At 45.0% G+C, this 17,054-nt stretch overlaps 1 protein-coding gene across 5 annotated transcripts in view; it reads right to left on the bottom strand.

The window, feature by feature from the left end:
- acox3 (acyl-CoA oxidase 3, pristanoyl) overlaps positions 1 to 17,054 on the bottom strand; it is a 307,072-nt gene that overhangs the window by 221,276 nt on the left and 68,742 nt on the right. For all 5 annotated transcript variants that reach the window (XM_085962200.1, XM_085962203.1, XM_085962202.1 and 2 more), the window contains exons 6-7: positions 11,516 to 11,659; positions 10,289 to 10,377 (exon numbers count right to left, since the gene is read on the bottom strand). In XM_085962200.1, coding sequence (XP_085818326.1) covers positions 10,289 to 10,377; positions 11,516 to 11,659 — 233 coding nt within the window. The remainder of the gene's footprint in view (positions 1 to 10,288; positions 10,378 to 11,515; positions 11,660 to 17,054) is intronic.

Here is a 17,054-nt window from a genome sequence, read left to right as displayed (position 1 = left end):
AGACCAGGACCTCAAACCCAGCACCAAGCTCATGGTCTACAGAGCAGTAGTGATACCCGCCCTCCTGTATGCTTCAGAGAAATGGACCATGTACAGCAGGCACCTCAAAGCACTGGAGAGGTACCACCAATGCTGCCTCCGCAAGATCCTGCAAACCCATTGGCAGGATAGGCGCACCAACGTCAGTGTTCTCGCTCAGGCCAACATCCCCAGCATCGAAGCTTTGACCATGCTCGATCAGCTCCGATGGACGGGCCACATCGTCCACATGCCCGATACGAGACTCCCAAAACAAGCGCTCTACTCGGAGCTCCGACACGGCAAGAGAGCCCCAGGTGGGCAGAGGAAACGCTTCAAGGACACCCTCAAAGCCTCCTTGAAAAAGTGCAACATCCCCTCCAACACCTGGGAATCCCTGGCCCAAGGCTGCACAAAGTGGAGGAGAAGCATCCGGGAAGGCGCCGAACACCTCGAGTCTCTTCGCCGGGAGCAAGCGGAAGGCAAGCGCAAGCAGCGGAAGGAGCGCATGTCAACCCAAGCACCCCACCCACCAGCCTCTTCAGCCACCGTCTGCCCCACCTGTGACAGAGACTGTAGGTCCCGCATTGGACTCATCAGTCACCCGAGAACTCATTTTTAGTGTGGAAGCAAGTCATCCTCGGTTCCGAGGGACTGCCCAAGAAGAAAGAAGAGTGGACAGCTCAGGAATAAAATAATTGCAAATCCACAAATTACTTTGTAGAATATTCACAAAAATTTGTAGGGGCGATTCCATAATCCTGCAGTTCCAGTGGGAATCATGCTTGCAGGGAGCTTGGGACGGAGATAGGGCTGCAATATTGTAGCCCCAATTCTCCGACCCATGCTCACTGTGATAATGCAGAATTGCCCTTTGTATATTTTGTATTTCCGTTAAGGTGAAAAAATGGTAAAATACATTTCCAAATTTGCTGTCAGTTTCCTGTAACATAAGCAAGCATGTAACAAGAAAGGCCATTTAGCCAAGCAATCTTTCTACTCATCAAGTACAATTTACTCTAAGTATTGAAAATGTTTTCTTCATCCCAATAATTTTGAACCATTTTGCGGTTAGCCATCTTAGTTTGTCCTTTCTCAGATCATTGTTCAAATATTCCACTGCTGTCACATACTGCCTAATTCCTGCCAAGAATAAGGTACTATGGGGTAACTTTTTGACTTTACGACCTGGGTAGAGTGCAGAAAGGAGAGGATCACAGCCTGCAATAGAGCCTGCCCAATTTCACTTTTATTTAAATTAATGGAAGGAAAATTGGATGGGCTCCAAAGTAGGCATGCGATCCTCCCCGCCAAATTTTACTTTTTTGTGCTTCACCCAAGCAAAGACAAAAATCTATCTATCATATATATATGTACTATGTCTTCTAGTTAGTCAGACTGCTGCTTGTGCAACCCAAAAATTGTAGGTTGGACTGCATGCCAGCAGAATGCACCATAAATCAAAGCCCAGTACTAAAATACTTTCCACAATAATGTTACGATTAATATTATTGCTACCCTCAGTAGTGACTGTTACCAGGGTAAATCAATCAATAATTATATAATGCATTCTCAACATCATCCTCGAGGTATAACCCATAATAGTCTACTCAGACACACAAATCAAGGATATAGTGCGCGCGTTGGTATTACAACTTGCTGGGTAAGGAGTAGTATTCAATCCTCTAATTCCCCACATGACGAGTTCTCAGTCGCAGTTGTGCCTGTGGGGATAGCTGATGAAAGGAGGCTGAGCACTTCATGAGAGAGAGAAGAAAGTACTAACAGTGTGTTAAGGTAAAATGTTGCCATCTTGTGGTGAAGTCTTTGGGAAAATTCCTCTGCTTAACTTGTGGTCCACTAGTATTTTACATTTGTGTAATGATATTTAGTGCATCAGCTAGAAAAATTCTTCAATATTAAATTGTTCACTGAAATTTTAAGGAATGTATTCTTGCAGATGCCTAACCTGCTTATGTGGAAATTGAGTGGTGCAGAATAGAAAGTACTGGCAGCAATTTTTAAGAAAGAGTTCCACTTATTTTCAAAAAGTAATTTTAAGAAAACAAAAATATTAAGATGGGAGACATAAAAGAAAAAGTTGAGATTTTTGAAGGTGAAAGACTATTTTTGTAACTCTGTCCTATGCAAAAAGTTTATTTTTTACAATTGAGTGTAAAACAAATCAAAGATATACTGAAATGACACCAAGAAAGTAAAATTAAAAGAGAAGTACATGCTCATGCTCATTTGTATCTTCCACAGCTTCTGATTTTCTTCCCCCCCATCAGCCATCAAATGTATGGCTGTCAAATATTTATTGAGTATGGACAGCATTATCCACTGGGGTAGCATTACTGCAGGATTTCATCAGCAATCTTCTCCACAAGTAACAGAATTTAGTAACATTTTCTTTCCTGACCGTGCCCAACCTTGGTGCCTTTTCTGATCCTAAGCTGCGCTTGACATCATGTATTATCCATCACCAAAACTGTCTTTGCAATATCGCCTGCCCCTGCCTTTATTCTATCCCCAATTCCATGGAAACTCTTAAACGTGCCTATATAATCGTCAAGCTCATTGTCACCAATTCTTTCCCTGTTGGTCTCCATACATAAACTTCTCCTTGTCCAAAATTCCATTATCTATCTTCCACGAGGTCTTGCTCTCCTATCCCAGACTTCCACTGGTTCCCATCCCTCAAAGCCTTGAATTCAAGTTAAAAAAAAAAAATTCATTTACGGGATCTTAGCGTCGCTGGCAAGGCCAGCATTTATTGCCCATCCCTAGTTGTCCTTGATAAGGTGGTGGTGAGTCTGCTGCAGTTTGAGTGGTGAAGGTACTCCCACAGTGCTGTTAGGTAGGGAGCTCCAGGATTTTGACCGAGTGACGATGAAGGAACAACAATATGGGGGTGATTTTAACTCAGGTGCGGGATGGTGTCGTGTTATCCGAATTTCGTGTTTCCCACACGAATCTAAATGGATGTGGGAGATTGATGCAATTTTAACTCAATTGGCCAATTAATTTCCAACGTGTGGGAAGCCTTTGCAAATGGGTTTTTCATGACTGAAAGTCCCCTCCGATTACATCATCATTGCTGCTGCATTTAAGGTCCACAGCAAGCCTTGCTCCTTCTGCAGACTGCCAAGCTTCTTGACTGTGCAGTGTGAGGGAGCTGCAGCAAATATGACAAGTGGGAGGGCCAGATCAGTTCCTCGCTTTGACAAGGTGGCGCTGCAGGCATTAGTGGATGAGGCTAGGGCCAACAGGGAGTTGCTCTTCCCTTCATCAGGGAGGAAGAGGCCTCCCACTCAGACCAAGGCAGTGTGGGTACAGGTGGCTGAGGAGGTCAACTCCTTGGGAGTCACCCGCAGAACCTGGATACAGTGCAGGAAAAGATTTCATGACCTTCAGTGCACTGGAAAAGTGAGTATGAATTTCCCATCACCCTCAATCTGATCCCCATTGCCTTTCCTCACCAGCACTCAGCTTTAGCAATCTCTTCCTCCACATCCCACTTGACACTCACATCCATGCAGCCTTACCCATTCCCTCTCTCTCTATGCTCACATTCACATAACTATTCGACCATGCAGCCCTCACACTCCCCATCACTCTGATGCTTTGAACACAACTGACAACACACAGGGAGGGCCCTTGGTCTTGCAACCTCACTCTATCTTTGTCTCCTTCTAAGTATCTATGCTATGCAATCTCTACACTCACTCCACCTCCACTTGTCTCCCTCATTGCAGGAAAAGAGAGCTCACAACAAAAGAGAGCGAGCCAGGACAGGAGGAGGGACAGCCTCAATAGCCCACCTGACCCCCTGGGAGGAGGCCGTCCTGGAAATGATGGGAATAGAGGATGATTCGCGTGTGGGGGACGGACAGACGGGTGTAACACAGCAAGCTGGTGACAGAAAAGTTTCCCATCTCTCTCTTTGACATTGCATGAGTCGCTGATAATGATTGTGAAGCTGTAACAGATGGACTTATGAGCATCTGCAAAAAGCTATGTGCTTGTAGCCTTTGCATCACATCTCTGACTCTTTCCTTTACTCCACCACAGGACCATCACAAGCATCCGTCCCCCCTAGCCAGGAAGAAGAGGCTGAGCAGCCAGACTCCTCAGAGGAAGCTGCAACCTCTGAGGGCGCAGCGGCAGCAGAATTCAGCGCACCCGGCACCAGCGCAGACACTCACGCCTCTCTGGGATGTTCGGGACATAGAGTAGAGTTGTCGCCTGGTGTGTCACAGCTCACAAGTGAGCATCAGCAGATTGTGGAGACAGGGACAGCAGTGGAGAGTCCTAGTCGGAGGGCGCAGGACTCTACCAGCTCGGCTCAGCAGCATGTCGACCCTCTGCCTCTGGGTCCATCCATAAGATCAGAGGTGATGGAACTCCAGGCACAGATGCAGGAGCCTCTGGCAGGTTTTGTCTCTAGGGTCGCTGCGAGTGTGGAGCGAATGGAGGAGTCCATAGCGAACATGAGCAGAGCCTTTGTAGAGTCATTGGCGCATGAACACATCACCACGGAAAGGATGGCTACCTCCGTGGAAAGGATTGCTACCTCCGTGGTAAGGCTGGCTACTGTAGAGGAGAGGATGGCTACGGCCATGGAGGAGCTTAGTCGCCAGGGTATGGAAAACATGGTCATTGTTCAGAATAGAATGACATCTCTTGAGGAGCGATGGGCATCTATTGAACAGAGAAACCAGACCTTCATGGAAGTCCTTCTGAGTAGGACTGCCATTGCAGATACGGGTCCGCATGGCCCCCCTGATGTGCAGCAAGGTGCTCTCCAGCCACTTCCAGGCGCTGGCCCCTTCTGGCCTGTGCAGCTTCAGGTGGGTGAGCAGCAGCCTGGCGCTCCTGCTGCTGCTGCTGGTGCTGCTGTTGTTCCTGGTTCTGCTGCTGCCGCGGCTGGTACTCGAGCGCCTCTAATGCCCAGATAGGAAGGAAATAAATGGCTCCCATGCTTATGGTATATGCCTCCATTGAGGAAGCGCTGAGTGAAGGTGGCGAGAGGGGTTTCCCAGGAGGTCACACTGGAGATGGGTGTGAGGCTCCAACCTTTCACAGGTGTGGTTAAACCTTCTAAAAGTTATCCCAGACCTGAGACCACGAAGTCCTGCCACCTGCAAATCATGGCTGATCAAATCTCCTCTTTAATGGTTGACCTGCAGTTGATAGTCAGCAATCCAATAGTGCTCCCGCCAGGTTTCACATTCGTGTTTCCCACCAGGCGTGTTTCATGTGGGAAAAGGGTTAAATTTGCAAGGGCCTTTCAAAATAGGATTATAGAGGCTATTTAGTGGTTGTTAAGGGCCTTAACGACCAGTCCCGCCTGTTGGATGCGGGACGGAGTCGGGACCATCAGACACGACTGAGTTAAAATTGCTCGGAGTCGGGAACCAGGCCGACGGGGGGGGGTCCTGCCCACCAGTTTTTGCGATTTTAATCAATGAATATCGAGCCCTATATGTCCAAGTCGGGTGTTCCCATCTGCCTGCTGCCCTTGTCCTTATCTTTTTAACTGGTGGAGGTAGCGAGTTTGGGATGTGTTGTTGAAGAAGCCTTGGCTAGGTGCTGCAGTGCATGTTGTAGATGGTGCGCACTGTAGCCACGCTTCGCTGGTACTGGAGGGAGTGAATGTTTAAGGTGGTGGATGGGGTGCCAATCAAGCGAGCTGGATGGTGTCAAGTTTCGTGAGCATTGTTGGAGCTGCACTCATCTAGGCAGGTGGAGTATTCCTCAGACTTGTGCCTTGTAGGTAGTGGAAAGGCTTTGGGGAGTCAGGAGGTGAGACACACGCCGCAGAATACCCAACCTCTGACCTGCTCTGCAGCCACAGTATTTATCTCTTGTTGGGGATGGTCACTGCCTGGCACTTATGTGGCACAAATGTTACATGTTACTTATCAGCCTAAGCCTGGATGTTGTCCAGGTCTTGCTTCATGCAGGCATGGACTGCTTCATTATCTGAGGAATTGTGAATAGAACTAAAGAATTATCAGCTAATATCCCCACTTCTGACCTTATGATGGAGGAAAGGTCATTGATGAAGCAGTGGAAGATGTTTGGGCCAAGGACAATGCCCTGAGGAACTCCTGCAGCGATGTCCTGGGGGTGAGATGATTGGCCTGCAACAACCACAACCATCTTCCTTTGTGCTAGGTATGACTCCACCCAGTGGAGCGTTTCTTTTCTGATCCACACTGACTTCAGTTTTACTAGGGCTCCTTGGTGCCACACTCGGTCAAATCTTCTTCTTAGGCAGTCCCTCGGAACTGAGGATGACTTGCTTCCACATTAAAAATGAGCTCGCAGGTGGCTGATTAGTCCAATGCGGGACCTACAGTCTCTGTCACAGATGGGGCAGACGGTGGTTGAAGGGGCGGGTGGGTGGGGTGCTGTCAAATGCTGTCTTGATATCAAGGGCAGTGACTCTCACCTCACCTGTGGAATTCAGCTCTTGATCCTCACTTAACAATCCCTCTATATCCTCACTTCATCCTAACTTTGCATCCTCCTCTAAAATATGGCCTAACCTCTTCTGACTTTGGCCTCATTGGAACTTTCTCTTTCCCACCTCGTCCAATCCATCTTTGGCAACAGAACCTTCAGCCATCTTGGTCCACATTCTGGAATGCTCTCCCTAAACCTTCTGTCTTGCTACCCCACTTCCTGCCTTTAAATGCCTCATCAAAACCTACCATTTTGGTCATCTTCCCCAACACTTCTACTACTGCTCAGTGTTCATTTTTGTTTCTTTGAAGTGCTCGGAGATATTTTGCTAGTTTAAGGGTAATATGTTAAAGCAACTTCTTTGCTTCAATTGTAATAATACAGTAATAACTAAGAAACACAAACTTGACGACTACCATTTTATGAAGTAAATTACAGCACCATAAAAATAAGTGACTTTGGTTTCATATTAAAAAGTACATCAGGCTTAATATTGTTCTTCTTTGAGGAAAGAAAAATATGGAGGCTTAATTTCTGTTTTTATTCTAGATATCCTTGAGACCCTAGTTGCAGATTATATTGCAGATCACCCACAAACCGATCCAGGAATCTGATGTGCACTTTCAAAATTTCAATTGTGTGCTACGAGAACCTTGGTGGCAGAATGGATTTGGTTATATTGGTGCTTAGCTTGTGTCCTGGGAAAGTGCTCAAGCGTTATCAGTCATAGCTGTAAAGGATAGTCCTGCTCTCCTTGGAGCCATCCAAGTCTTGTTTTACTGGGTCAGACTGCGGACATAGCGGACTCCTTTAATATGAAGGCATCATGGCAGTTGCCAGGAAAGCGAGAATTCATTTCAATGGTAGTGCTGCTGGTTGCAAATAAGTTGAATATTGACAGAGTGGAAACCTTTCCTATTGACATAGTGACGGCATTGATGAAGGTTGCAAGTTTAGCCACACATGTACAATTTATGGCTCTTTGGACCTTTGAGGATCCTGGAAGTCTGTGAAATTGCAGTGGCTTGTCATGTTGCTTGGGAAGGTAATGAACTGACTTGCTTTAGCAAACAGTGCATCTGTGGCTTTATGAAGCTATGCAAAACTGATATCCCCAGTGGCAGCCTGCAATGACAACACTGTAAAAAAAAGTTCCAAGGCGATTCTGACCCTTTATGGTTACTGGCAATGGTGGAGGTAGACTGTAGGTTGCGTTGACCCTGATGGTTTCCTTTGTGAAATGCTGCCCTTACAAGCTGTGTCAAGTGGAGGTAGGAGAGCCTCGGTCTGTATATTCTATTGTGGGGGTACTGATGGGCAGGTGCCATGTGCTTCTTATTCTGCTTGACAAGTCTGTACTCCCTTTGTTGCTTCTCCTTTTCTTCCTCCAATGATAGAAATATTCCATGGGTAATCCACTGTGACCTCTTTAAGATGGGGTTAGGGAGAAATGGAATCCCAGAGCAGAAAGAAAAAGGTAGATTGCAAATTCAAAGCTTTGTAGGAAGTGTTTCAAAAGTACTATTTTAGGTCCTTTAATGCACCTTCTCCCTTAATCATTGCTTAGCAATGCTGGACAGCCATTTTATATGGACAGTCAGTCATCCCGTACGCTGGAACTGTGGAAACTGGTGTGGAGACTTGATAACGCCCCCAGACAAACACCGAAATAAGCACCAACCTATTTCAGCTGAGCACTTCTACTGCCACAAATCCCACTCACCAGAAAATGCATCCGATACAAACCTGGCACATTTGCAGTTGGACAAGACTTCTCCTGAGTTCCCACATCAGGCTGCCCACATTTGCTGGATACTGCCAAGTGGAAAATCTACCCTAGTGGAAAAATATTTAATTCCTACAACTGACAGCCCTCACCATGATGAGTAATTATATTCCATATATCTCATTAAATGTCTTGTGGTTAGCGCACAATAGTAGTGTGCGGCAAATGTACATTAAATGCTACATTTAAAACAGTTACACTCGATTAGCTCAAATAACCACAATCTGCTAAGTAAACGTTGCTGATTTTCCCAAATGGGGACAGGTAGGATAACCTACAAATCATGAACTAGTAGGCAGGTATGAAACACTATTAGCCAAGAACCATTAATTCACACCAAGGCAATTAAATTAATTTTTTTTCAAATCTAACAATCAGGAAACAGCAAAATGAAACAATCAAACTGTTCAATTGTTCTGAATTTTTTTCAGCCATCACGTTGTTCCCTCAGTCATCTGTGTATAGGTTAAAAAATTATAGCACAACAAGCACATAATAACTGAAATGGTTCACTAAAAATACTTAAGCTTACCCATAATATTGCCCAAGTCTTGGAAATTAATCCAACTGGCCTACTATTTTCAGGGGCCTGAACTTTTATTTCTTTCCTGGAGCTTCAGTTGTTCAGCTGAACCTTCTCCTCCTCCCCGCCACCCACCTCCTCCTCCCCCAGTGCTACAAATCCCACCTCACCAGGATTCTTAGAACTCTCCCATTACCCAACAACTTCCTCAGTGCTCCCAAACTTCAGACCTCACCCAATTCTCTCAGACCCTCTCAGTGCTCCTGGACCGTAACCTACTAATGAGTGCTCCTAAACTCCAGCCCACCTCACTCAAGTGTATTGACAGACCCCAATGTCCAGCCTCCTCCGCCCTTCAAAGGGTCCCAGATCCCATCATCTCCAATTCCTCCCACTGCCCTCAAGTGGTTTCACACTTGAACTGTCTCCCATGTTCATTTCCAGGTAGAATGCTTTTTCATTCCTCCCAGCTCCTGTTCCTATGTCCACTGCCTCCCATGTGCTAATGCCAAGCCCCACCGCCCTCTTGCTTCCACTTAGCCCTCCTTGCCTCTCAGTCTGAGTCCCATCCTTCCACTTTCTGTCTCGCCTGCATGTTGTCTCACTTACATGTGTTCCAACACCTCCTAGACAGTGTCTCCCTGCCTGATCCCACTACACAGCTCCAGCCTGAAAGGTATTGCCTATCATCCTGCTGCATATCCTGTGCTTTTAAAGGTAGAGATATGTGTAAAAGTTATATAGACAAATTGGAAGCGACACAAAAACAGAAATGACACAGCTGCTAAGAGAAAGTGAGAAAAAGATTTAGAGACAAGTATATTGACACCACAGCAAGAAAAGTGTCTGACAGAGAGATTAAAGTGGGAGATAAACAAAGACAAAAAGGGAGACAAAGAAATAATTAGAGAGGAAAGTATGAGAGACAAATAGGGAGAGAGACATTTTGTTTTAGTTTTTTTTCCAGATAACACTTCAAAAGTACTTAATTGGCTGTAAAGTGATTTGGGACATCGTAAGTTTTCTTTTTTTATCTCCTCTCTAGCGCGACATCCATTTTTGTCTGATTACGTCTCTGTGAAGCACCTTCGGATTTTTATGTTAAAGTGCTACATAATTGCAAGTTGTTGTTGATTGTAGTTACTTATAACACACGTTGGTATTAATTCACAAATAGATTGTAGTGCAAGGTAGTGCACAGCGTTTGAATTTGGATAAACTAAATCATAAGCACATTTAACTTAAAGTTGAGGGACACAAGGGAAAACTACTTTTGAATTTTTTGAAAGTCATATTTCCCCAACGTAAAACCTTGGTCTAACTTTGAATTAGTGATGTGCCTACACATACCAAGTGAAAATTTTGCTATAACAAATCACTCCATTTCAAATTTTGAAAAAAAACAGATTAGCACAAATAAAGATTTCAAGAAAACGAATTCATGAAAATAATGTGAAAATTAAATATATCAAAGAAAACTTTCTTACCCATTGTCTATGCCATTCAGTCCCAGCTTCTTTCCAATATCTCCAACCATTACTCCAGGCTTTGCAAGTAGGGTCTTGGGGTCTCTGATCTAAATACATATCATTTCCATGTAAATCAAATTTCTTTTAAAAGTGGTTTATAAATTGGCCATTCACATCCGAGACCAGAGTTCAAACCTAACTCAGACTGAGGGACAGAAAGGCTCTCTGGCTGCTAACTGTAAATGTCCTACGTGTAATTAGTTTGGGCAATCTCAATTAATGTTCTAATGGGCATGGGCCCACTGTCCCTAATTTGTCAATGTCACTCAGAAAGGTTACAGGATGCCCGACTTGGTAAATGAAAGACTTTTCACACTGATGCACTGAGATTGGAGCTAAGGCACATTATTGGGGCAAAGCCTTAGTCTGGGGATATCCCTTCTATACCTGATCTAGGATGCCGATACACTTATTGCCTGAAATGGAAAGTATTCCATTCTTCAGGACTAACATCCCTCATCAGCACAAAAAAAGTAAAACAAAACTTGCTTTTTCTTTTACCAGTTTTATCTCATAATTTACAATTAAATCCTGGTAAAACAGTTACTTTGTCAAGAAATGCTTTATCAGCATTTCTATAAATCATAGATCAAAATAGACAAATTGTTTTCTTTGTTGCACAATTTAAATCATCAATTCAACAAGTCAATTTAAACCAAAACAATAGAAACTGCTTATTGAATGTACATATTTTTAAACAGCAATTAGATTTATAAAATGTACTACTGGCTATAAGTCTGCAGTGGATTTATCACATTTAGTATCCCAAGCTTTAAAAACCACGTAACTGGAGAACACCAAAACTGAATTGATACAAATCTAGTTAGTATCATGTTGCCATGCAGTGCTGTAAATTAGTTCAGTCCCCCATGCTGCTGAGTTCCCAGTCACAGCCATGCCATTCTGCAGACCTGCCCAGTGCAGAAACTAGGTACCACTCAGAAGGAAAGGCAGAAATGAGTCATACACAAGGTACTCTTGTAAACTTCAGTAATAGTTTGTGGAAAATGATGCAGTCTAGCAAATACTTAAGTCATTGTTTCTGTAATTGATTAGGATTCATCCATTTATTTTTAATAACCTCTAAACTGCATTTATGTTATGCTATAATAAATGCTGTTAGTACATTATGTATAAATTCAAACAATCACTGACAGGGGCTTCATGATAAACACCATGCCTTACCTGCACAATAAAAGAATGAAGCCCGTGACAGACTCCATCAGGAGTATGAAGTTGTGCGAATACTACAGCATGAGTGGCAGTTTTCCCCATGTTTCCAACCCAGAACTTGGCTGCTTCAAAGTCAGGAGAATTGATGATAAATTCCTAATATTCCAGAAAAATTAAGAGCCATGTGAGAATCAGATATTATTACTGGCTTGCAGATCCAAATATATTAGAAAGCTCATTATTGATTTTTGTATACAACAGGTAACAAAAATGAATGTTAGTTACTCAGTAAGGTAACTATCCTTTCACCATTAATGTTAACTAGTTGATCTCTCATGGTGTTACACACAGGAAGTCAAGACTAAGTGGAGTTCTCAGCTCGCATGGGGTTGGAAGGGGGGGATTGATTGGACCAAGGATGATGGAGGACTGTGGCAGGTGAAGCCCAGGAGATATATGAGATACGAGATGAGGGACAGAAAACAGAAAGTTGTGGCGAATGGCTGTTTTTCGAACTGGAGAGAGGAATACAATGGTGTCCCCCAGGGTCCAGTACTAGGACCACTTCTGTTTTTGATGACTTGGACTTGGGGGTATAGGGCACAATTTCAAAATCTACAGATGACACGAAACTTGGAAGTGTAATAAACAGTGAGGAAGATAGTAATAGAAGACATAGACAGGCTGGTGGAATGGGCAGACACATGCCAGATAAAATTCAACGCAGAAAAGTGTGAGATGATACATTTTGGTAGGAAGAATGAGGAGAGACAATACAAGCTAAATGGTACAATTTTAAAGTAGGTACAAGAACAGAGAAACCTGGAGGTGTTTGTGCACAAATCTTTGAAGGTGGCAGGACAGGTTAACAAAGCAGTTAATAAAACATATGGAATCCTGGGCTTTATAAATGGAAACATAAGGGATAATTTTAACCACCAAAAACAGGTGGGTTTGGGTCGGGTTGGATGTTAAAATTTTAAAAATCTCAAACCTGACCCCAACCCGCTTCCAACCCAGCCACTTCCGGTTTTAACGGAGGCGGGAAGGGGAGCGGGCAACCAACCCGCTTCCAGGAGGTGGGTTGGCCATTTAAATAGAATAAGGCTGTGAGACTCATTTAACCTACCTTCCATGTTTAACCCTGGCTGGCCAGGTTGCCTGGGCCTCGGGACGCCTGGCAGCTAAAGGGAGGCAAGGCCTGCTTCGTAGAAGAGGTAAGTGCCTTTACAGCACTGCTTGTGGGCCAGGAGGAGCAGCAATGCTTCCTCCCAGCCCATCAAGGTTACCTGGCCACCATCAGACCACCCCCCCACACCCCCCACCCTGGATCCAAAGCCCACACCACCCTCCCAAGATTGGACCTCCCGGGATTGGAGATCGGCCCCCACCCCCCCAGGGATCAGCGACCACCCTCTCCCCGCCTCGATATAGGACTCCACTCAGGGATCAGCAACCACACCCTCAACCCCCAAGATCCGGACCCCTCCAAGGATCATGATCGTCGTGTCTGTGCTGGCACTTTGAAAGAGCAGTCATGCTTAGTTGCACATCCCCACTTTTTGTCCGTATCCTTGCAAGTTCCTCATCTTCAAGAACCTGCCCAACTCCCTTTTAAAATTATTTATGGAAGCAGCTTCCTAAGAAGGCGATGAACTAAAAAAGTTAAGAATAGCATTAGAATGAAAGAAGAAGCTCATAATGTTACGAGGAGTGGTAGTAGGCCTGAGGATTGAGAGGGTTTCAGAAACCAGCAAAGGATGACCAAAAAAATTGATAAAAAGGGAAAAAATAGAATGAGAGAAAACTAGCAAGAAATATAAAAGCAGATTGTAAGAGCTTCTACAAGTATGTAAAAAGAAAGAAAAAGAGTAGCAAAAGTAAACATTGGTCCCTTGGAGGCTGAGACAGGAGAGATTATTGTGGGGAATAAGGAAATGACAGAAACATTAAACAAATATTTTGTATCTGTCTTCACAGTCGAGGACACAAAATGCATGCAAGGATGGTGGGGAGCCAGGGGTCTGATGAGGGTGAGGAACTTAACATAATTAATATGAGTAGATAAAAAGTACTAAAGAAACTAATGGGACTAGAGGCTGGCGGATCCCCTGGACCCGACGGCCTGCGTCTTAGGGTTCTAAAAGAGGAAGCTGAAGAGATAGTGGATGCATTGGTTTTGATCTTCCAAAATTACCTAGATTCTATAATGGTCCCAGCGGATTGGAAGGTCGCAAATGTAACACCGCTGTTCAAGAAGGGAGGGAGAGAGAAAACAGGGAACTACAGGCTAGTTAGCCGGACATCAGTCATTAGGAAAATGCTGGGGTCCATTGTTAAGGAAGTGGTGTCAGGACACTTAGAAAAATCATAACATGATTGGGCAGAGTCAACATGGTTTTATGAAAGAGAAATCGTGTTTGACAAATTTATTAGAGTTTTTTGAGGATGTAATTAGCAGGGTAGATAAAGGGGAACCAGTGGATGTAGTATATTTGGATTTCCAAAAGGCATTTGATAAGGTGCCACATAAAAGGTTATTACAAGGTAATATAGTGGCATGGATAGAGGGTTGGTTAGCGGACAGAAAAGAGAGAGTAGGGATAAACGGATCTTTTTCAGGTTGGCAGGCTGTAACTAGTGGGGTGTCGCAAGGATCAGTGTTGGGGCCTCAGCTATTTATAATCTATATCAATGACCTGGATGAGGGGACCAAGTGTAGTGTGTCCAGGTTTGCTGATGATAAAAAGCTGAGTGGGACAGTGGGCTGTGATGTGAAGGAATAAGTCATATAACCTATTTAGAAAAATACACTATCTTATGAAAGAATTCAGGCATTGAAACAGGACAAGTTGTTGACCCTGAATGAATAACCTTATTGAAACAGAAGGTGCATGGCTCAGTGTAGCTGACTTTTGGGAACAAAAACAGTGGTCCACCCTGGATAAGGTGTTTTAATTTAAACTTCATAAAGATGGCACATAAGATAAGGAATATCTGCCCTCGTAAAGATGACATAAAATAAGGGACACCTGCCCTTCACACCGTTTTATATGGTGAACCCAGAACACCTGGAGAAAGACAACATTCTGGAATATTACAAGCTGATGTAGCAGTAAAGAATTGCAGAGGTCAGCAGAAAGATGAATAGGGATAATTAACTTGGGTCTGCAGAAACCTTAAAGGAAATACAACTGGAAAAGGGTATAAATATTGAAGTCTCAAATGGGATATCAGAGTCGCTTTAATCGGGCATAGCGATTCTTGACTACAGAGGCGAGTCTGTGGTCTTCAACTCTTTGTAACTCGGGGGTCAAAGGTATTTGATATTGATGGGTATCCTGCATAGAAAACTTTAAGAACTGTAATACTGTAGTGAAGTTAAGATTTAAAAGTAAGATTCTCTGTTAAAAAGATCTTATTTTTTCTCTTTTTAGAACTGTTAACGTTGCGATTGATTGATCCACCAACTGGAAATTGCAGGTCAGTTCTTTAATAAATCTCTATGGGGGAAAAATTCAGTTGGGAGCGCCACCCGGTAGCGCCTTAAGAGGGCGCTAAGTGGGACGCAAACCAACTAGCGCCCGGACGCGGCACTGCCCATGCCTACCACAAAATTCAGCGGGAGGTTAGTGGTGGCGCTAACCGGTAGCGCCCTGTGGCGCTGCGCTGCTGGCAATGATGTCATTGGTGTGTGCAGCTCCCCGCTCACGCCCCGGCCATGATCTTCGGGAGCGCCCCGAGTTACCGCCGGACGCTATGTCCGACAGGGTCAGGGGGGCGTACCTGCGGCCGGGCAGGCGCAACTTAAAGGCGAGGTGCGGGGCGGCCATTTTTGTTGCTGGCCGCCTGCCAGCATCTGCCTGCGATCCCGTCCCCGGCCTCCTGAACCGCCCCCTCGCGGAGTGCCGGCTGCACTCCAAGAGCCCGGCACTTCTCTTCAGTGCCGGGCTCTTTTGCCTGCATTCCCAAACCCCGGGGCCCAGGTCGCGCTGCACAAGGCCCCTCCCCTTTAAGAAGGGGAGGAAGGCCTGCAATACGGCGGCGCGACGTGCCGCAGCGTGTGGCGCTGCGGCACGTAGCGCCACGATATTCACTCGCAGCGCCCTAAGAGGGAGGCGGGGCGCTTCCAGTAGCACCCTGCTTCCCTCTTGGGGCGCAACCACTGAATTTCCGGCGCGGGGGCGCTAATTTTTCCGGGACGCTACTTTTAGTGCCCCGGCGAAGTTAGCACCTCAATTGGGGCGCTACTCAATTTTTAGCCCTATATATTTTTAGAATTGTCTCACAAATGTCTTCTGTATCAATAACTCGCGAACTCAATCTCTGTACACTCTTTGGTGAAGAGTTACATAATTCTGAAAGAGTTCTCCGGACCATCATAATATCCGGGACGTTACAGTCTAGCTAGCTATCTGGAGGACGGTAACATTCTCGGGTTGTTCCTTTCCTTTAGGGAGAGATAGCCCGGACCTTTAGACCCAATTAAGCGTCTTTAGGATTCGGCTACCTCAAACTTTAGTTGAAAGTGAACGTCTGAGAAATACGCCGGATCCGGGATAACCTCAAAGGGGATAGGACTAGTAAAAATCCCTTCAGTGAGGAGAACATAAAGAGTCTGCAAAGGGATATAGATAGACTAAGTGAGTGGGCAGTAAGGTGGCAGATGGAGTATAATGTAGGGAAATGTGAGGTTATTCACTTAAGTAGGAAGAATAGAAAATCAGAATATTTTTTAAATGGTGAGAAACTTTTAAATGTTGGTGTTCAGATAAATTTGGGTGTCCTCATGCAAGAAACACAGAAAGTTAGCATGCAGGTACAGCAAGCAATGAGGAAGGCATGTTGGCCTTTATTGCAAGGGGGTTGGAGTATAAGAGTGAGGAAGTCTTGCTACAATTGTACAGGGCCTTAGTGAGGCCACACCTGGAATACTGTGCACAGTTTTGGTCTCCTTATCTAAGGAAGGATATACGTGCCTTGGAGGCGATGCAACTGACTGATTGATTCCTGGGAAGAGAGGGCTGTCCTATGATGGGAGATTGTGTAGAATGGGCCTATACTCCCCGGAGTTTAGAAGAATGAGAGGTGATCTCATTGAAACTTACAAGATTCTGAAGGGGATTGACAGGGTAGATGCTGAGAGGTTGTTTCCCCTGGCTGGAGTGTCTAGAACTAGGGGACATAGTCTCAGAATAAGGGGTAGGCCATTTAAGACCGAGATGAAGAGGAATTTCTTCACTCAGAGGATTGTGAATCTGGAATTCTCTGCCCAGACGGCCGTGGGTGCTGAGTCTTTGAGCATATTCAAGGCTGAGACAGATAGATTTTTGGACTCATGGGGAATCAAGGGATATGGAGATCAGGCAGGAAAGTGGATTTGAGGTCAATGATCAGCCATGATCTTATTGAATGGCAGAGGCGAGCAGCACACCCGAACCCACTGACTGGGCCGGGTAGTGCGCACAGTGGGCTTAATAAGCCCAATTAAATTAAAATACTTATTTCGGAGCGGCTGAAGCCGGCCCGGAAGCTGCCAACCAGTCAACCT

Source organism: Somniosus microcephalus, chromosome 2, assembly GCF_052327205.1.
Source record: "Somniosus microcephalus isolate GS21.2 chromosome 2, FLI_Smic_1.0, whole genome shotgun sequence".
NCBI lineage: Eukaryota > Metazoa > Chordata > Chondrichthyes > Squaliformes > Somniosidae > Somniosus > Somniosus microcephalus.
The sequence above is the reverse complement of the archived record's forward strand: the minus strand, read 5'-3'. Positions and strand labels throughout refer to the sequence as shown.